At 44.4% G+C, this 22,064-nt stretch overlaps 1 protein-coding gene across 2 annotated transcripts in view; it reads right to left on the reverse strand.

Moving 5' to 3' along the window:
• The window catches only part of EPG5 (ectopic P-granules 5 autophagy tethering factor), a 568,130-nt gene that overhangs the window by 313,427 nt on the left and 232,639 nt on the right, over positions 1-22,064 (reverse strand). For both annotated transcript variants that reach the window (XM_069218853.1, XM_069218854.1), the window contains exons 23-25: positions 14,293-14,520; positions 5,184-5,307; positions 4,248-4,392 (exon numbers count right to left, since the gene is read on the reverse strand). In XM_069218853.1, the coding sequence (XP_069074954.1) occupies positions 4,248-4,392; positions 5,184-5,307; positions 14,293-14,520 (497 nt within the window). The remainder of the gene's footprint in view (positions 1-4,247; positions 4,393-5,183; positions 5,308-14,292; positions 14,521-22,064) is intronic.

Genomic DNA, 22,064 nt, shown 5'->3' on the forward strand with positions numbered 1-22,064 from the left:
CATACTGAATGCGGAATGTACATTTTCTAGCAGAGGGAACTGCCGGATGCAGAAGTCAGGGCTCTGAGTGTTTCTTTAAGATGGCAAAAAGGTCCACTTGGGGTACACCACAATGAGTGAAGATTACAAGGACCACCTCCAGATAGAGCTAACACTTGTTGGCAAGATGACAACTGCTGCACATGTCCATCATGACTTTGATGATGTCTGCTAAGTGACTAGGTGACAGAAAAATCCTATTCACAGCAAATGTAATCTCCCTATCCAAAGGATGATTCATTGGTCATCGATGTGACAAGTGGTAGAGGAAAGCAGAAGGACCTCTTTGATATATGCATGATCTGCAGAGACCACTGAATAAGCAGGTGGATTGTGGGGTAGTGTTGCCTGAAAGGAGAGACAACAACCAAACGGAATCATATAAAGACTCACTTACCTAGGTGATGAAGCGGTGAAGATCAGCTTAGCGACATCCTGACCATTCTGAACAATTTGTGAAAAAGAAAACCTCTGGAAGAGCAGGTAAAACAGTTCACACATCTCCCAAAGAATATGGTAGTAGGGAGCCAGAAGACAAGAGACATTAATGGAGTGCAACACTACTCTGCCTGATGAAAAGCTCTTCTTGCTCATGATGTCGAACTACTCAGATCTATTGTTGAGGGGGAAGAAAGGAAGGCATTAGGGTTAAGGTATGTAGAATTAGGCCTGCACATCCAGACTCCCCAGCGATGCATACTGGCAGAGAAATTTGTCTTTCTTATCCATGTCTTTATAGTGTGAAATAACACTGAATAGGATCTGAATCTGAGTCAAATATAGTCTCAATTACCAAAATCTCTGATATTGTGGATGGGAGGCTGAAAGGTTCTTGTTGTCAAAGCAAGGTTCAACTTTAGTGATATTATTAGCATGACATACAGAGACATCAGTGAAGCACCTGCTGCAAGTCAGACTGCCACTTGTTAGCAACCAGTTCGGGCCTAAAGAACGTCTTGGAAGATGCTGGTCCTGTACTAAAGTTCCCCCTGTGGTAAGCATATTTAAGGCACACTGAAGGGCTTGCATGTGCTACCTTGGAAATGGCAGAAAGTTTATGAAAATCTCCAATGCTGAAAGAGGAGTTCTCACCCAAACATAATTATCAAAATGTGTGTGGCGATAGAAAAGCCTTCAGTGTGACTGGTTCCAAAATCGCTCCAATGAAAAGCAGTCTCTGTGTGAGATGAAGGTGTGACTTTGAACCACTTTTTTAGAATCTTGGGCTGAACAAGAGTAACACCATGCTATGCATGTGTTCCAACTACAGGTGTGGCTAAGTCCACCGTCAGCTGCCAGCTGTTGCAGTACCGGTGTTAGAGTATCTCTGACCTGACAGTTTGGGCCATGAACATCAGTATGATCTTCATAATGACCCAATGAGCCGAGGTAAGGCCAAAGGAGAGAACCACAAACTGGTAATGGGTGAAGGCTGCAATAAACTGTAGGTATTTCTAGTGGGATTAGAGTAAAAGAACATTAAAATGCATGTCCTGCAAATCAAAGGACATCATCCAGTACTCTCAATTCAAGTCCCGACGGACCTTAGCAAGTTTTGAATCTCTCCTTCCGGCTAAAAGAAGTTAGTGTCCTGTGAAAAAAGATTGTCATAATCGACGTCCTTCTTGGGAACTAAAAAGTAGAGGGAATACCAATCTCCTCTTGCGGTACCAGCTAGGTTGCATCCTTGGTATAGTCAACACCTCTCTGGAGAGGATTACATGCATGATTTGCAGACCACTGAATGAATATGTGGAATATGGGGAGAAGTGTCCTGAAAGGGGAGGACACACCCAAAGTAAATAACCTGAAGACTCAGTGATTCTGCATGCTGGGGTACCAGAATTCTAGAAAACGGCATATGCATCTCTCCTCACCCCCACTGGACAATCATGTTCCCCCAAAGAGAAAATTAAAGAGGTTTTGCCACGGCTGCAAGGGAGGAGAAGAACACTGTTGTTGGTGCTTTTCCCTACTTTTTGCACTCCTCTCGTACCTGAGGTTATATGAGTTGTGACGGCTGCCTCTGGCAGAAGGAGTGTCCTTAAATTAGCCCTAAACATCTAGTACTGTTGATAAAACTGGTGCCAAATACATCTGACAACTGCAAGGGTCAGTTTAAAACGTTCCAGACCAGTCAGTTTTGTCTCTATGCAACTGAGCTCCATTGAAACACATGCCCAAAAAGATATCTCCCAAAAATCCTGTATAGTACACTGAGGCATGACTGCAACTGAAAAAGCCAGCTATAATGGCATGGGCAGCCAAAACCAATTAGTCCAGGACAGAACATAAGATCTGCTCGGCCGCATCCTAACCATCCTCAACAACTTTTAAAAGAGAAAACCTCTGGTAGAGCACGCAAAACTGCTCAAGACATCTACCAAAGTGTTCGGCAGTTGTGAGCTAGAAGACAAGTGGGTTTCATAGAACATAACACTAGTCTGCCTGAAGAGAAACCTATATTACCCAAGATGTCGAACTACTCAGATGAGGGGGAAGAAGGGAAGGCATTAGAGCTAATGGTGCAATATTAGGCCTGGACATCCAGACTCTCTTGTGATGCGTACTGGAGGGGAACCTCATCCTTCTTGTCCTCATCTTTATTTTGTGGAACAACACTTGGCATCGCAAATGGATGTAAATCTGAGCCAAATATGTTGACCAATATAAAAAAAAAAGTCTGGGATAATGGATTAGAGGATTCATTAGTTAGGTGCCAAAACAAGGTTGAACTTTAGTTGTATTATTAGCATGACATGGGGTGACCTAAGTGAAGTTGGAGTGAAAGCTGAAGCCACTGGAGTAAGAATCAGGGCTGGAGACAGATAGGAGGCCAGGCATTAAAGGTAAACCCTGGCACCAAGTGCAGACACAGACACTCCAAGGGGGCAGCCAAAGCCAACTCAGCAGGCAACAATCACAAGTTCAGCTGAACACCCCATTAGCTCTGTGAAACCCGAAGGAGCGCCAAAGGGAAGCTGAGAGAATTTGAAAATCTGCAACATGGCCTTCTTGAAAACCACAACCCACTACAGATCCAAAGTTGTCTTTTAGAAAACAAGAAACAGTTTTTTTTCGGATAGGTATCTGCTCCTGCAGATTCTGGCAACATATAACGTTCTCCTTTCATTTCATGAAGCCTATAAAACTGGTGACAGCAGTACTTAAATGACACGTACTTAGGGGAATTATTTCCTTTCAAGATTCTTTGTCATTTGTCTGGGTACCTTCTTTGAAGTATTATGCATCTTCTTTCTAATCATCGAGTCACTTTTTGAAATTCACCTTTTTTTTCTCACCCATTTGAAGGTATATGTGCCGCTATATCTTTTCCACTCGTGCTCTCACAGTAGACTACATCAGGCACAGAATACGGCCAAAACCCGGTCAGCAAAATTGCGTAAATAAATATGCTGGCAATATTAAAAATGGCCATCTGTCTTTCAATATTGTGTTTTACTACTGTAAGGGCAGACAAAGAGTGATATGACAAGAAATGCAATTGACACGTGGTCTTTGTATATGATCTACTCATTGTTAACATCTAACTACAAACAGCTGCTGTGGGGTCAATCTTATGCAGCCCCCAACTCACGTGCGGATGGGTAAAGCACCCAAACAAGGTTTTATGGCTCCGCACTGAATGCACCTTTTGCTAATAAAAAAATCAAAGAGGCTTCAAGCTGAAGGATATTTGAAAAAACAAAAACAGCCACTGCCACAGAGACTTTATTTATTATAGAAAACTACATTTTAATTATCATTGAGCTGCTACATTCACATATTCTGGGTTCGCGGTTGCTGTTAACAAACCTGACAGATATAAGACAGTGGATCATGACTTTCGGTGTCAATAGATCTTATTATAAACATTCTGTCAATAATAATTACATTTATATAATTGTTTTGGTATACAAGTTACTGAAGTTAAGAAATGACTGATGGTCACTTTATTAGTACCAATCATCTGTAGTTGAAAGAGAAGACTTACAAAAAATTACTTATTAGGTTATGGGCATTTAATCTAAATTTACCCATGACAGTACTGCGGTGAAATATATTAAAAATCAAAACGTCCGCACATTACACTTATGCAATGTTCCTAATCCGGTTCTATACATCAAGCACGATTTACATCCATATTTCTTGAACACAAATACAAATAGATCACTGCTATCCACATGCATCGCTGATCTTCAGCTTACCTTCCAATGGGTTAGTAAAATCGGTACATGCAGCAGACGTGTTTGAAGGAGTCTCCGACTCTGATTTGGCTCGAGTCCAAAGGTTAACAGCTTCTTGAAACTCATAATGTATGAGCTCTATGTTAACACATTCCATCCACAGATCCTGCATTTAAATAAAATACAACAGGTATTAATAAAAACACACACTTACAAGTATGTAATATGTCACGTGCGTCAGATGAGGATACGGGACTAGTGTCCTTGAATTCGCACCGCCGTTTCGAAGGCATAGGTGACCCCTGCCAGGCAGGAGCAATTCTTTGAATCTGGTGGAAGGTCCTCCGAAAGGGAAGGAGGCACCTGCGTCTGAATGACATCTCCCCCCCCCCCCCCCCCCCAAATGAGTTTTGAGTACCCCACATGTCCATTGCAGTGTGCAAAAGACATTCGGCATTTGTGGAAACTGATAGCCAACAGAAGCCAAACCCAAAGCTGCAGCTTATCTCCTTTCATGGGTGTTATGCATTTTGACTGAAGATCAGGTTAAAGTATTTCTGGCAAGCGCGTCCAGAGGTCTGTTATCTTTACAGCAGGATATTCCTTTCAAAGACAAGGAGTAAAAACTCAGATCCAAAACTCCGGAATCTGGAAACGTCAGTTAAAGTTAATGTAAGAAGTCCCAACTTTGATTGGATATGTCTACGAAATGATCAAGCTATTAGACTTCTTAGAACCTAATGACTGATCTCTTCGCTAGCGCTATTATACATCCATCAGCCCCTGAGAAGACCTGTGACATTAGCACAATGTTGACATGTGGGGATTAAGCACTTCAGAGAACATCACAGTTGTTCATCAGTGGCTCAAATACAGTGAGATATACATTACAAATGCACTAATTTACACGGTATGGTGATGCCATGAGATACATGAAAAGTACAACGTGCATCTCACCTGCTCATTCAGCATGATCTTAGCAAGCCTATGTGGACCATAGCTCTTTGGTAAGGAAGGAATGTAGACATCTCCTTTCTGAAAATTCTCATCTTCTAGCCAAACGGTGAATACGTTAAAAAGCCTGCAGGGAAAAACAAAAAGATATTTTTTTACTTTTGTGAGTCTGGTGATACTTCTAATGACTTAATTGTGGGTGCCTGCCCTTACCAACACACTGAGGTTAGGGACATGTCTTTCCCATTCCAAATGACTGGCAATACTATATTCTGGGTATAAAACACTGCTTTAGGGAATTCATTGGTACAGATTATAAACACATTTGGAACAAAAAAAACGGAAAACTTTTAAGCCGTAGATAACTATATCAGACATGGTGAACTGGATGTTTATCTAAAACACACATAGAAAATAAACCAATGACAGACAAGGAACTGCTGCCGTCTTCCAAGAGTGTCCAAAACAAATATGTTACTTACCTTTAGTAATGCTCCTTCTGGTGGATACTCTATCTAACTGCACATTCCCAACCTTTTGAATAAATATTCCCAAGCGCCAGACTGGATCTGGAAATTTTATTCAACAATGTTTCTGCACGCCTATAGATGAAGCCATATGTCTCTGCTGTCACTTCATACGGCCTCAGAAGTATTTGAGCAGAGCAGCATATAGGCCCCATCTCTGTACGCCAACATAAGTTTCTAAATCTTTCACCTTCTGCATCCTTTGATACAGAGCACTACAAACAAATTGCAGGGGCAGTGTGTGCCAAATTCTGAACTGGGACCTTTTCATGAAGTGTAGGAGTCCACTGCACAGAATAGAGAGGAGTAGCAGGAGTGAGGAATCTGTGGTTAGACAGAATATCAACTACAAGGAGCGAAGGTGGATTTCATGATGGGTATCTGGCTACAAGAATAACATATAAACGTCAAGCGGTAAATCAAAATAATTTGACTGTCTCTCCTCACTCTCTACACATAGATAGATGTAGGTTGTGAAGATTTTATGTAGGACCCTCCTTTGTTGCCAAGGCATGGGTTTCTCATAATGGGGTATCCAGATCAGAGGGTAAATGCTCAACCTAGTCCAGGGCTATTAAAATGCCTTGGCCCCAGTCCCTAGAACTCCAGGCAGGAGAAGCAGTGGTAGGAACGCCATACAGAAGATTTGTATCCCATTGCAGATGGAATGTGTTTGCCAATTATGTTTCTTGGAAGAAACTCCAGTGCATAGAAGTTTGACACTGAGTGTTCCCAAAAGTGGTGAATAGACGTACCACGGCATACCCCACTGATCAAAGATGCCCTGCTTCAGGGACCCAACAAAGTGGTTGCGTGGCTGAAACATCCTGTGTTGGCCAAGGCATCTCGAAAAAGAAAGCCTCTTCACACAAGATGCAGGACCCCAAAGAAGAAAGCATATGACCGAGAGTGAACACTTCGAATTTGTTCTTCTTCAGAAAGTCATTCAATGGCTGGAGTCCCAGTGCAGGCATGAGGCTTCATTACTCCTTTGGCATGAGGAGGTAGTATGAATAGCAGCCTTCATCCCTCTTCCGTCTCTGCCTCCAGCACCCACTCGATGGCATCTTTAAGATTAACCTCCTTCATCAAGATAAGAAGCATGGTCTGCTGAAAATCACTCTGATGTGGCGGGAATAAGAGGTGGGAACGAAAAAAAAGACAGGGTGTAGCTCATTTCAACAATTTTTAAAAGTCATCAGAGTAACTTGATGGATTTTTATACAGGGAAGGAAATATTGTATCATGCCCCCTAACAACTGGTTATGAGCCTGGAAGGCAAATTCCTGAAGGAGTGAACGACTTCAGCTGTCACCACATCCTCTGCCCGAAAGGGATGAGTCTGCTGTTGCATGCCAGGGAAAGTTAATGCTGCCAGTGAGCAAGGTTTTTAGAACAGCTGCTAAATTTCTTGTATTGCTCATGAAATTGTCTGACTTAGGACAATAGTCCCAAAGAATGTGCTGTGTCACAGCTATCTCTGAAGGGCTCGAGTAACAAATCAGTCTTTCAACCCAACAGTCTCTAGATCCATCCAACAGCATGTTGATGAGGCATGCTTGGACATCCCTTGACAACCTGGTGGATCACACCCAGGTGTGTCTTTTAAGTACTACAATGGCGTCAACAGCACACCCTACAAACTCACCTGACTTCGATATTTTCGAGCAGTGAAACCCAGAGGTCTTTCTTTATGGCCGGCAAGATCTTGCTGGTCATATCACATAAGGCATGGATGTTCTACCCAAAAGGCACACTGCTTTCAGGATTGTAAGGAAACCTTTCCCTGACAAAGGCATCAATATTTTTTTACTCCCTATATGAACAGTTTGAACTGAAGGCGTATGGATTGACTTTGCTTGTAGATGCTTATTCCACAAGGCATTCAGGCATTGGTGCTTCGTTAGAAAGCTGGGGGCTAAAAGGGGCGGTCTGACCTACCTGGCCACAGGCAAACTGACCAGAGAAGCCCTGCAGAACTTAGGCCAAGTGGCAACAAGAGCATCCGTGACAGCCTCGTTGAAAGGCAATAGTGTCGCAGATGAAGTTGGACCCCGCTGAAGGATTTCAGTGATTTGGTTTTAAGTGCAGGTATTCAAATCTAGCACTTCTACTGCTCTTCTGCTTTTAGCAAATCTGCTTATCGCTGTATAATATTTTGTATGACTACACATGGATGACTACTTCACTCGTCGTCCACTCTGCAGTATTTTGCTTAAAGTTTATGGTGTATAGAAGGCATGGGTTGGAGGGAGATATAGGGGAGAGATCTCCTGGGTTATACATTTTTTTTCAATATTATTCCATATCTGAGTGTCATTGTCACGGGTCAATAAGTAGTTGTAGTGTTGTCAGGATCTGCAGTGATGGACTAAATTAAAGTCCTTCATTGGCCAGCAGCATGCGGAAGATCTCTGGAGTTATTCCATGCCTGTTGAGTTGGTGGGTTAATGTCACTGACTGGTACACTACGGAGCTTCGGGCATGATCCAAAGCAATTTTATCTTATGTGAGTTTAAGACTGTCAAGCAGAGTAAGAGAATTACTATGCAGTCTATAGGAACTAAACTTCACTGCCCCACCACTGAGTGTTATGTTATTAGTGTGGGCAAGGAGGGTAATCTATTGCATTGTAATTTTGTAATTGTAGTTGCATTAAATTAACAAGAGTTAGGCATGATCTTCAGTGGTGTTGTAAAGATCCTAAGGCCAGAATGCATTTTGAGCAGGCCGAGACTATTTTCTGCCAGGTCATCAGCATATCTACATTTGATGTAAATGCCTTCTAGTCTTATCTTTTCAAGAACCTGTGAAGGTGCTAAGTAGGCCAGACAGTGACATCGATAAGACATCTAGTGCCACATCAGTGTGGGACAAACGTCTTAATATCTGTGCTTCAATGTCAACTAACATAAACAATATAGGGGGTCATTCCGACCCTGACGGTCCATGACCGCCAGGGCGGAGCGCAGCGGAAGCACCGCCAACAGGCTGGCGGTGCTTCCTGGGCTATTCTGACCGCGGAGGTAAAGCCGCGGTCAGAAAAGGGGAACCAGCGGTTTCCCGCCGGTTTTCCCCTGGCCCAGGGAATCCTCCGTGGCGGCGCTGCTTGCAGCGCTGCCACGGGGATTCCGACCCCCTTCCCGCCAGCCTGTTTCTGGCGGTCTTCACCGCCAGAACCAGGATGGCGGGAACGGGTGTCGTGGGGCCCCTGGGGGCCCCTGCACTGCCCATGCCACTGGCATTGGCAGTGCAGGGGCCCCCTCACAGGGCCCCATACAGATTTTCACTGTCTGCTCAGCAGACAGTGAAAATCGCGACGGGTGCCACTGCACCCGTCGCATCCCTGCAACTCCGCCGGCTCCATTCGGAGCCGGCTTCCTCGTTGCAGGGGCTTTCCCGCTGGGCCGGCGGGCGGCCTTTTGGCAGTCGCCCGCCGGCCCAGCAGGAAAGTTGGAATGGCCGCCGTGGTCTTTTGACTGCGGGGCGGTCATTCGGCGGTAACCGCATGGCGGGCGGCGGTCGCGGTCAGAATGACCGCCATAGTCTGATTTGACCTGTATTTACCATATGTGTTCATACAGATACATCTAAGATTGGTATATTGACGCACATAGATTATTTCAGAAATTAATCAACACACCGCATGCTGACATAATAGTCTCAAAGGCTTACAATTTAGCAGTTAGCATTGTTTCTCAAAGTGCATGGGTAACCCATCGATGACATAAATATAGTCAAAAGGTGCCTATTTACCTTTCGGTTGGGAAGCGCTTGGCTGGAGGGAACCATATGTATCAAGATGCTTATTACAATAGGTAAGACCAGATAACTGCATAGCGTGTGTGAGTGATTTCCACCTTCCTTTGAAATGTGACCCATGCCTTCTCCAAATGGTAGAGGAGGCTGAACCCTCTTTCCTGACCCCACCTTTGGCGGCAGGACTGGTGTGAAAATTTAGTAAATAAGAAAGTGTGCCCACTTCAGGCCGGTCTTAGGGTGGACGAGTTAATGTGGACACTATTTTTTAAATTCCTCAATCTTGCATGGAAGGAATTAGGCCAATATGGTTAGGGCTATGCCACTTCTCAAAGTAATTGTCATAAGTAGGGTGTAGTCATCTTAAAGGTGAGTAGCCCATTGGCTACCACCTGGCACTCCCTGTAACGTTCTTAAATGCAGTATTTAGGTGGCACCCCTGAACCCTAGAATCAGATTCCTGTTGTCCTAAGAAGAACCAGACAGCACAGGTCTCCCCAGCAGAAAAGACTGAAGACACCAAATGACTTGGCCCCAGCCCTACCGGCCTGTCTGCAGACTTCAAAGAATGTGCAGCCAAAAGACAACTGTCCAGCCCAGCGACCTCTAAAGCCTTGGCAGGACTGCCTGCCTTCGTTAAAGACCAAGAACTCACTTGGACAGCAGACCTGTCCAAAAGAAACCATCCCCAAAGAAGAGGAAGTCTGCCTGAGGAACGGCAAAACTGCCACCTGGAAGCACCTCTGCACCTGACTACCCAGTCCAAGTGGCCCACCAGTCCAGTAAAGCTTCCCCAGTGCTTCTAAGCAAGAGTCCACAGTGGGCTGACCCCCTGCCAGATTCCATGGCAACGCCTGAAGCCAAACCCAATGACTCCCCCTGACCACGACCTGCCCGGTAAGCTGTTTCTGATGCCAAAAGACACCCCTGCACCTGGAGCCCCCAGGCCTTGGGGAGCTAGACCTTCGGTGTCCCTACGACCCCTGACACCTCTACTTACCTGAGCAGTTGTGAGTTGTCTTCACCCGGCCTCCTGGCCAGAGCCTGCAGCTTGTTTCTGAAAGTGATATCCTCCACTGGATAACACTGGGCGCCCGACTCTGTGTTGGCACTCTGCACCCGGCCAGCTCTGTGCCACTGAGGTTGTAAAATTGGTGCTGCCTTGTGGCCCCCCTTGTACTTCCATCAACTCCAGGAGATTGATCCCCGAGCTTCAGAGGATACCCCCTGTCTCCAATGGATAGCACTAGGCACCCTGAGGGTGTAAGTTTGGTGCTGCTCTGTGCCCCCCCCCAAATGGCTTACCTCAACCCCCGGAGACTAACCTCTGACACTGCTTGTAATTACCTGGGAGCTGTGTGTCTTCATTCACCCCCAGTCTTCATTGATTAACGTTGGGCACCCAACTCCGACTTTGACCTCTGCACCCACCCGCCCCCGTGCCACTGTGGATGCACTCTTGGTACCAACCTGAACCTTGTCAGGTGCTGGTTTAAAATCCTGAAAAACTGCATTCTTGTTTTCCTCCCATAGGTTAACATTGAAGACTCTGAAAATTGCAGTGTCGATTTTATAACAGTAAAGTAAACTGCTTACCTTACAATGAAGTTCTTTGGTTCAAAGTATATATAAAAGCAACTGTTATTTTTCTAAATTGGTGTTGGATTTATTCTTTGAGTGTGTGTCTCATTTATTGCCTCTGTGAGTACAACAAATGTTTAACAAGACTCCTTGATAAGCTGAGTCTGCTCACCCACACTACCACAAAAAGAACACTAGAGCTATCTATTTCTGCCTCTGCAAACCTTTGGGGATCCACTAACCTCTGCACAGTGTACTTAATTTTAGTTCACTATATAGAGAGCCAGCTTACTACAGTGAGCTTGTTGTCAATGATGATTCTGAGGTTTCTGGTGTGGTCGGAGAGAGTGTGTGCAGGTCATAGGTCTGATGGCCACCAGGAGTCGTTCCATGTGTTGCTGCTGTTGCCAAAGATCAGTACCTTCATGTTGTCAGTGTTCAGCTGCAGGCAGTTGTTCTTCATCCAGTCAGCGACGCTTGTCATGCATCTGTGGAAGCTGGTTCTGGTAGTGGAGGGGTCATCACTGAGTGAGAGGATGAGTTGGGTATCGTCATGTTGGGACCGTGGGTTGTGACGATGTTGCCAGCGAGGTCATATATGCATCGAAGAGTGTGGGGCTGAGGGATGAGCCCTGGGGGACACCACAGGTGATCTCCTTGGGTTTGGAGGTGAAAGGTGGGTTCTCTCATTAAGGAAGGAGGTGATCCATCTAAGCGCATACCCTTGGATGCCAATGTGGTGGATTCTTTCGATCAGCATGTGGTGACGAAGGCTGCCAAGAGCACGAGGAGAATCAAAGCTGCTGCTTATCCTTGGTTGAGGAGAGTTTGGATGTCGCCGGTGGCTGCGATCAGGGCAGTTTCAGTGCTGTAGTTTTTGGGTTCGCTTGGTCAGCTGAGGGTTTTTTAGTAGTGGACTGAATTTGGCGTGTTTCCAAGCATTGGCAAATGTTGAGGTGGTGATAGAGGTGTTGAGCAGGGTGGTGAGCTCCTGGCCGAACCTTTGGTTTCCCAGGTTGAGGTGTGGTGCAGACATGGGTCAATGGGAGCTCCAGAGTGGATGGATGTCCTGGGTGGAGAGGATGCTCCAAGTGGTCAGTGTGTGGCCTGTGTCCATTACGGTGGTGGCGTATCTGTCAAGGAAGTCCGCAGGTGTGGGTTGGTGTTTGAAGTTTCTGTATATGGTTGCAATCTTTTCATGGAAGAAGTGGGCAAGGTTGTTGCACAGCTTCTGTGAGGTTGTGATGCTGCTTTCGCTGGCAGCCGTCTTGGAGGATTCCTTAATTATGTTGAAAAGTTCCTTGGTGTTGTTGGCTCTGGTTTTAAAGTGTGTGTCTCCTTTGTTGCCCTCAGCAGGTGGAGTTAGAGGTTGAGGGAGGTCGTGAAGGCTGCTCTGTCGGAGGTGTCCTTTCTGACGCACCATCTCCTCTCCAGAAGTTTGCAGTGTCGTATCACTGTTCTGAATTCTTGGGTATACCAGCTGGTCTTTTTAGAGGATTTTCTCTGAATGTTAATCTTGTTGGGGACTATTCTCGATGGGGACGATGTGGAAGATCATTTGGTGATCCAGTTGTTGAAGTTGTTCAAGGTTGATAGAGGTAGCAGGGCTAGAGGTGTTGAGGGTGTCCTCCCAGCTGGTCTCTAAGGTTTTGTTCCACCTCCTTTGGTGGGGTAGAAAGGAAAGGGGGTTATGAGTTCTGTGGCATTGCTGTATTTGACACAGTTGCTGGAGGTGAAAAAGGGGTCCAGCATGTATCCTGTGGTGTGTGTAAGGTATTGAACGATATGGTTCAATCCGAGGCTGCTCACCCTGTTGAGGAGGTGTGCAGGTTTGTTGTTGTTGGGGTCGTCGATGTGGAGATTTAGGTCACCAAGAAAGATATAGTCCTTGGAGTCTAAGGCTAGGGGCGCAATTAAGTTTGCAATGGTGTTGCAGAAGCTGGAGTGAGGGCTTGAGAGTCAGTATGCAAGGGTGCCTCTGATGGATGTTTAGCCGTCCGTGTGGAGCTTGAAGTTGAGATGTTCCATGGGGATGCTGGTGTTGTTGGTGGTACACTGTATGGTCGCTTTGTGAATGATGGCTGTTCCTCCTCCTGGATGTGGGGCTGAGCCAGTTTTCGGTGAGAAAGATGATGTCTGGTGTGAGGGTGCCAATGAGGTCCCACAATTCAGTGGAATGCTTGCATAGTGATCGTGTGTTGAGAATGGCGCATGAGAGTTGGTGTTTTAGTGCTGGTGGTGTCTGTGGTCTGTTTAGGGTGGGGCTGGTCAATGGACTGATGTGTGTGCTTTGGCAGCTGAAGCTGCAGTAGGTGCAGGTGAAACGTCCTAACGTGGAGCATGGGTCGCAGTGCGGCATCTGGGTTCTAGCGTGGAGAGGTCAGCGATGGTGTGTCTTCTGGGAGAAGGGAGGGCCAGGGATTGTGACGCTGGGTGCGGTCCAGGCACAGACGGGTGTAGAAACACTTGCCTTTGGCAGGTCAGTGGCGTGTCGATAATGTGGTCGGCTGCAGCCTGCATTAAGTAGCTCCTGGGGTGGGCGGGGCTTCTGTTGGCGGGAAGAACATGAGTAGGAAAACTGGGTCAGGAAAACCCTGGTGGGAAAACCCAGGCAGCTTCGGTGTCACTGAATCAATCTGGAAAAAGCAGAAACTGGAAGCCAGAGGCAAGTGGCAGGATGGTTGTCCAGGTGCCTACTGACATGGCCACACTGCGACCTGCATTAAGCAGGTCCTGGGGTGGGTGGGGCTTCTGTTGCAGGAAGAACAGTGAGTGGGAAAACCCAGTTGAGAAAACCCTGGCAGCTGCAGTGTCACTGGATCAGTCTGGAACAATCAGGAAGTTGAAGCCACAGGCAAGTGGCAGGCTAGGTGTCCAGGCGCCTACTGACCTGGTTGTGCTGTGACCTGCATTAAGTAGTTCCTGGGGTGGGCGGGTATGGTTTAGTGTTATCATAAGAGACTAAGAATGGGTAAGAATTAGCAGTTGGAGAACTTCACTGCATGTGGAAAGTGGTGTGGTTACCATTAGGGCTGCTGGGTCGAGGTTGGCAGGGAGGTTGGGGTGGCTGGGTGGAATAACTAGGTTAGATTATAGGATGGAAATATTTTTAAACTTAGGTTCCCATTTTGAAGTTTAACATCTGTTTTAAAACTTAGAATTTAAATGTATCTATTCAAAAATGACACAAAAGTAGTAATGTTTGTTGCCAATAGAGAACACGCACATTCTTAGACACACTGTACCTGACAAGTTCTTTGTGCATCGCTGGTGAGGTGATGTAAACAGTGGCATCCGTCTCTTGCTCAGCTGGGCCTTCTGGAACAACCATAGTAACCTCTGGTTGCAAGGATTTGCTAGCAGCATGGTGGAAATCTGCAATTTCGGTCAAGCGTTTCTTCATCTCTTTCAACAGGTTAATATGGGCAGGGCTATGGAAAAATCTTCTCCCAATACAACCATCTACAGGCAGTCTGCAAAACAAGTAATTAATTCGTATAACAAAACTCAATCTATTCAACTAAATGTCAGAAAAAGGGATAAGAATATTGATAAGCGTAAAATGTGTTTAATATTTATAAAAGATATGAAAATAATGTCATAAGTTTTGTAGTGACAAAGTGACTTCTACCGAGCATTTATTCATAACTGTCTAATACAGCAGGAGTGTAATATAGGTGAGGAGGCCATATAATGTCAAACTAATAATTATGTTATTAATTATGCTATTTTCTACCAAAAGTATATTATTTCTCTGGTGCTAAGGAGACTAACTAGATGCGCGACCCCCAGCACCGGATAAATCATATACTTGTTGTAGAAAACAGCTGGTGAGGGTCTCCCTAAAGAAATCAGAGGGACTCCTTGGTGAATACTGGGATAACTGGTTACACTCCTGTTGATATTAAAAAATGCTTCCTTTTCACCCCATACCAGCAACTCACATGTACTCAGAATATAAGCTCATGATAGTGCTTTATCTTTGCAACCCTATCATTTCTTAATTCCTTCTTTTTTTTTCTTCCCAGCCAAAGCCACTCTGATTCACTTTTTTAAAGACTGTGTTAGCCAAGACTCTTTTGTTTTTACTTATAGGGATGTTTAGCCAGACTTCGTCCACTAGTCTGTGATTCTGTCATTCACTTTCTTCTTCCACCCACTCAAGCATGCTTTAAGGGGCAATGTGTCAGCCCACTTCAGCCATTGGCGGACTTCGCTATGAATTATGGCTTTTGCTGTACTTTCACTACAAGCACATCAATACACAAAGTAGTTCCCTTCAGTGCCAGGGAGTACAATGGCAATGTGTGCTTTTTTAAGACCATAACAACTTTTGTCTTAAGCCAATATTTTGTTTCGACTGATGAGGGCCCGACAACTTTAATAACAAAAAAGGTTTGCAAAAATCATGACAAAACAAAACAAGAATTGCCAGAAGGCTGGCAGCCAACATCAGATCTATTGGATTGCCAATACTTGTTTGATCTGCGGATTCCTCATTTTTATTTATGTGCAAGCTTGTTACTTATGAAATATTTTTTCCTTTATCCCCCAGTGATTGCCAACTACTATTTTTCATACACACATCACTCTTTTTGGTCTTTTTAACTTTGCTTACTGTGGCGACTAATGAATGTATTTCCTGTCTTGTCTTCATGAAAGGTGCAAATTTAATGAAACATGTTGCCCATTTCTAAATACAAAACAGTGATGCATGCTTTTGAATTTCTTTGCATATTCACGTTCCTTGTTGTCTACAAGCATTTCCCAATATTCATGAGCCGTTCTTCCATGTCTTCGAGTCCTTGTTGTGCCTATCCACCTTTGTGACCTAGAAATGGTCACTGTGCCTCTCTTTTTCTCTGTCAGACCTTTGCTATGGCACAAACCTCACATGTGCGTGAACTTGCAAATTCCAAGATAGCAAAAATATAATAATTCATGCCCCTCATCAGTCAACCATGTTAAATGGAAAATTCAAATGTGACTGACCGCATCCTGAATCTTTCTTTTATTATTCAATTTTCAGCAGACATTAAGGCCAGGAAGAATTTGAATTGTACTCTGGGCCCTTTCTTCTGAACCTGTAAGTAACAAGAGTAAATTCATGTTTTATTCTTGGATGCTGCAGGTTTTCCCTAGTTTGTTTTCTAGGAGGATGCGGACTTCCTATCGCAATTCATATCGATAGTGAGAAGCTTGAACAGGAGCGAGCAGCCGCTTGTGCAATATTACAGGCAGTGCTTTGTAGTGTGGGCAGCTCTCCTTTGCCTTGCTTCCACCATCTGTGGCTTTCTTCTAAAGACACTATGCAGCCAGCGCAGTTCAGACGCCTGGAGCTTGTGCAAGGAGACAGCGCCTTCTACTCCTCATACACGCACAACGCAGCGCTGCTGAAATTGACACCTCTGTCAGTCTGTCAGCATCTGTGTCACTGAGTGTGCTTATTTTGATATATATGACGTGCTCAAACACATTCTTCAAATCTACCTTTCTTCAGTCACGCACATGTATTAGAGTGCATGTTCAATCTGTGATGTCCATACATTAAACATCGTCAAATTCAAAACCTGTATGTTCTTACTGTATGAAGAGGAAGAAAATTAGTTACTTACTGTAACTGTAGTTTTCCAGTATTGGAATCTTTCATAGATTCACATGCTTGAATCATTCAAGCATGTGAATCTATGAAAGTTCCAATACTGGAGTAAAGTGCATGTCACATTGTCACTCGCACACATTTTACAAAATAAGTGAACTGATGAAATATGCATATCTTGTCCCCATCATTATGTATGACTTATTGCACGTACAACTGGAGTAGAGCTCAATGCTTCTCATTAGAAATTCCACTGTGCGATTTGAACTGCCACCAAAACTTTCACAGAATAAGGGTGGTCCCCCAATACCACAGAAATGGTGTCAAGTGAAACAAACAAACACACAATTATTTTGATGCACTATCGGGGGTCTGATGGGCAAGGGGTGTTTTCGCATCTCACCTATGGTTTCTTTGGAAGGAAATGTATCATGTTGAAGAGGCTGTACGGAGGCACAATAACTATGTTAAACTACCACTGAACCTTGCCCTAGAGAGGTACAAGTTCTACACTAGAGCCCAAGAGGAAGGTAACTTTTTTGATAAAGTTTTGACTGCAATGCGTTCCTCATCTAAATTGTGCAATGTTGGTAACATGGCGTACAAAATTACAAGTGATCAGATAACTGTGAATGTAAGATGCAAAAAGATACAGGAGAACTTGTGAATAAAATGCGATCCCATGTTACAGGAGGTCATGAAGACTGCAAACACCATAAGAATGATGGATAAAACAGTCAATGAAGATAAAGATGAGAAATAAATCTGGTTGTGTGTAGTGCAGGGAAAATGATATTCAAGAAGACTCTATTGTTAAAAAGTGACCTTAATTTAAGGTGTAACAAATGTGGAAGTTACAACCATTTATTGTATTTCAGACTTTATCCTGCCATCAGCAAATAATGTAAACACAGTGGAAGAATTGGCTCTTTTAATGAGAGTTTGTAGGGATATTAGGAGGAACAACAGGGACAAAGAACAGAGCTGCCTGTGTGTCAGAGTCAACAGTGAATACGACTGTTTGTGCTTCTAAAGGTGAAAAAGAATCTGGGATTTCATGTGTTAATAGTGGGCAGTAAAGGAGGAGTCTCTGCAGAATCTCAGCCAAGGTGCTAGATTACTATTCTGAGGACAGAGTTCTGAATAGTAAGATTCAGGTTCACAATGAATAATTACCCATGATAAATTTGAAGAAATATTTGGGGAATTTAAAGTGTGATTGATCTGGAAGAGCATATAATTGCACCTGAGGCATTTGAGTGGCACATCATAGCTGATTTAGAATCTTAGAAAAAAAAAAATCTTTGTTGTCACAAACTTCCACTGATTCGATCAATTAAGGCCAGTACACACTCCTAAGCATTCTTCACATTTGCAGATTAACTCCATAGCGCACATTTGAATTTCTTTCAGGCAAGCAGGGGCCCTGGGTGGGCTTTGGTTTCCCACCACCGGACACTCCCTGAATGACACTCCTGGTGAAGCATTCAAACTATTGGATTTAATCACCCTGGATGGTTGTCTTTTCCAAAAACTAAAAGCAAACGTTTCCGATTTCAGGCAGAAGTGAGGCTGGGGGAATGTGCAAACCCCTTCCCTTGACTCCACATCCCCCATGGGGGTCGTGCCCCACAGATTGAAGAACTCCGGACTAGATCTAGAAAGCCTTGAGCAGTATCTCTGTGCGCCAGTAGGTGACATCCATCAGCACCGCTTCGGCATCTATGCTGAAAGTGATGTGTTCGGTGCCTTTATAGGCGATACCCCGGAGTGCTGACAACAATTTCTTTTCATGATGTTTCCGCACCAGAAGCACGGAGCCACAACAGAAAACCGATAAACCAGTGTGCAGATACTAAGGACATGCAGTGACCTTTCTACATAGAAAAACATTTGCTGAAGCAGGAAGGGTCGGTAAGGAATCTATAGCTAGACGCAGTCTTTACCAGATAAGGAGTTACCAAAGGTAAGTAACTTGTTAATCTAATACAGACTTCTAGCTGCAGACTCCTTACCTTACAACAGACACCCAAGCAATATCCGTCCCACAGGGGGGTCTGCAAACAGGTTTGACTAAGAAATCTTGGAGGACCAAACAGACCTGAACGTCATGGTAGTAGTGTTTAGAGAATGTGTGCAGAGATGCCCTCGTAGCAGTTTGAAGATGTCCAGGATGGGAACTCTGCAAGCTAACGCAGTAATGTCAGCCTTGGCTGTGGTGGAATGCGCCTGCAAGCCTTCAGGGGGCTGCTGCGACGAGAAAAATGTCCTGACGTTCCAGTGATGTTGACAGACACAGGGACTCTTTACAGAGGGTCACTACCCCACTCTGCCCTGCCTGTTGCAATACGACATGGTGGTGGTGTTGTCCTTGAACACCGGAACCAGCCTTTCCTTTATGGAAGGAAGAAAGTCTTTCAGTGCCAGGTGAATCACTCTCAACTGCAACAGGTTTATGTGAAGCTGAGAGTCTGCCAGAGACCAGAGTCCTCTGATCTCCACCTCTCTTAGATGGCCACCCTAGCCGAAGTGTGAGGCATCTGTCACCATGGTGAGCACTGGGTGGGGAAGGGACAGGGGTCTGTTGCTGACCCAATCATGGCTTGTCGCTCTTTTGCGGGTCCTTCTAATATCTGGACCAGGTCAGTGAGATTCTCCTGATGCTGCACCCAATAGGACATCACTGCAGAGTCCACATATGCCAGCTGGCATGTGTGACCAAAAGGATCGCAGAGGCCATAAGGCCTCCGACTCTCACCAAAATCCAGGATAGAGAATGACATATGAATCACTGACTGAATATCCTGGAGGATAGGCCCAAACTGCACTGTGTCCAGAGTGGCTCCGCTAAAAAGGGCATGTTGATAGTAAACACCAGTGAATGCAGGAGGTCTGCCATTGTCTGGAGAGAGACAACAGCCTCAGGCTGTCGCGTAGGCTGTCATTATTCTTATGAGATTACTGGATTCGAGTGGCAGAATCGCCTGCGGTGTGAGGGACTGAGTCTAACTCACTACAGGTGACATCTGTCGGCCTAATCCGGGTTTTTCTCTGGCTAACTAGCAGTGCCTCCTCTCTACCCAAGAGCAGAGATGATTGGGCAGCCGAGTGCATGACACAATGGACTCCTCAGGGAAATCATGGTCACTGAGATCGTATCCGTTTCTCTCAGTTATATTAGTCTCACATATACAAGGACAGTCAGAGGCAGTATATGTTTCAATAAGGTTTTTAATGAAGCAACTGCATCTTAGATAATAAAGCATGTACTGAGTAAGAGTAAAGCATAAAAATAATGCTACCATGTTGTCACTAGAGTCAGTAGACTAATTCCTACCTAGGCTAAATTAGAGCACAGCATGATAAGCTCTAGTTCTGCCCATCAGGTCCCCCTGTGAAGACATCATCCCTCATACCTGAGCAAAGGGCCTGAAGTCTGCATAAGCAGCTGTAGCGAAGCGTTCAGCAATCAGCATACAGTTGTGGACATCTGGCTGGAGTTTCCCTCTAACATGTATGGGACAGAGAAGTGTTTTTATAATAAAACAGCTGATGTTCTGAGAAAATGTACCTACGTAAGTATGTTTATGTTTCTATGAATACCAGAGACAAAGCGTTAACACGTTTACCGGCAACCTATCTTACTGCCGCCTTGAAAAAAGAACAGAGTGAAAGAAATGTCTTGTTTAAGAACGCAGTGTGGCCTAGGCAAAGAACAGCTAGATAGAGAGAAATAAAACAAGACCGCAAATGTGGCTATTGTTAAAATAATAAACAAAGCTGAATAAAATATATCTATGTTAAAGTGCACAGCGGCAGGCCTAGTGTGCTAAAAATAACGTGCATGGAGCTATAACTAAAATGGCTACACAACAAAGCGAGTATGCCTTCAACAGCCAATCATTGAGGCAGGGGAAAACTTAAAACCCTGACTTCATCGGATGGACTGTGTCCACCACCATCATGTTTATGATCACCTGAATACAGCCAATAAGGACAAAGGGAAGTACAGCAAACAAAGTACTTGCAGGTAACATCCGTGGGCCGACAGGATGGAGATGTGAAAATAGCTACCTACAAGTTCAACACTAACATCCAGTCTCCAGCGTCCAGGGCATACAAGATCTAAGCTAATGTGGGCATTTTGAATTTCTCCTTCTTCAGGAAGAAGTTAAGAGGGTGCAGGTCTAGCATAGGGCGGTGGCATACATCCTTTTTCACACTAGAAAGTAGCAGGAAATCGTTCCAGTCTTCAGTAAATAATCTGTCTGATACAGACACTCCTGAATAGCTTATTCACACAGCCATCAGAGGATGATAATTTCCAGAACCAATCTGCAACGGGCCCAATTTATATAGGCCTTGCTTCTGCGTTTCAATTTGATTGATCCCTTGAAGCGATAAAGTACAGCCTTGCTCATTTAATTTTCCATGTCCTGATGATGATCTATTCATTCTCCTGGGTTGAAACGCCATCAACGCTCCCAACAATTGGAATGGATTGATATCCTTTAAAATTAAATTACTGCATTTGTTGAAAAATTCAATGATATTTTCCACTGCTCATTTACCCTTTGTCCACACCATGCACTATATAATTTGCACTCATTGTGTGATCATTTGAGCGCTTTACCACCATCATTTTATACTATTTCATTGTTGAGAAATGCCAATATAATATGCTTCCTTAAAAACTAATCAGTGGTCTCCCTGCCTTGTTCATTTCCGGACTACGATTGTTTAATTGGCTTTAGTTCACTGAATACGCAGTTTCCTGTTTAAAAAGGCTCCCTTGAGCCAGTGAGCTGACAAGCTTTGGTTGAAGCACTTGCATGCCAGTGAGTGGTACTGAAATCTCAGAGGACTTTTGGCAGCACTTCCGGAAACCCCAGAGATAAACCTGCTCCTCTCTATATACAGCACTAGCTGTCCCAACAAATGTGAAAAATTATAGACTACTCAATGAAGTAAGAACAAACTACATTTACCATGATGCAGTGGGGCATTACTGCATGCTGAGAGGCAGAAACTCATGTGCCAAATGCAACAAAAGAATTCGAACCAATTATAGCTTCCAGGGATGAAGACTTGTGACATTAACAGAAATGCCCTGACTTTTATGAATTGACAGTATTCAATGGCCAGTAGCAATTAACTCAGTGGTAGGCAACCAAGACGAGATGGCTTAAAAGACAACACACAGTGGCAAAGCCAACACTTCTGGCTTTGGCTGGCAGCCTTTGAAACATTGGCAAAGTCAATAGGTTTGCAGTGAATGTTATATTTTGTCAGGTTTTTGGACTTGCTGAGGGAGCTGCTGGGCCCTTGTCAAATAAATAAAATAGCTAACAACAAAAATAGGTTTAGTCTCAAAAAGCTCACACTGCAGTACTACTCACTGGCACAGAAGGGAACTAA

The sequence above is a fragment of the Pleurodeles waltl genome, chromosome 1_1 (genome assembly GCF_031143425.1).
Source record: "Pleurodeles waltl isolate 20211129_DDA chromosome 1_1, aPleWal1.hap1.20221129, whole genome shotgun sequence".
Classification (NCBI taxonomy): Eukaryota; Metazoa; Chordata; class Amphibia; order Caudata; family Salamandridae; genus Pleurodeles; species Pleurodeles waltl.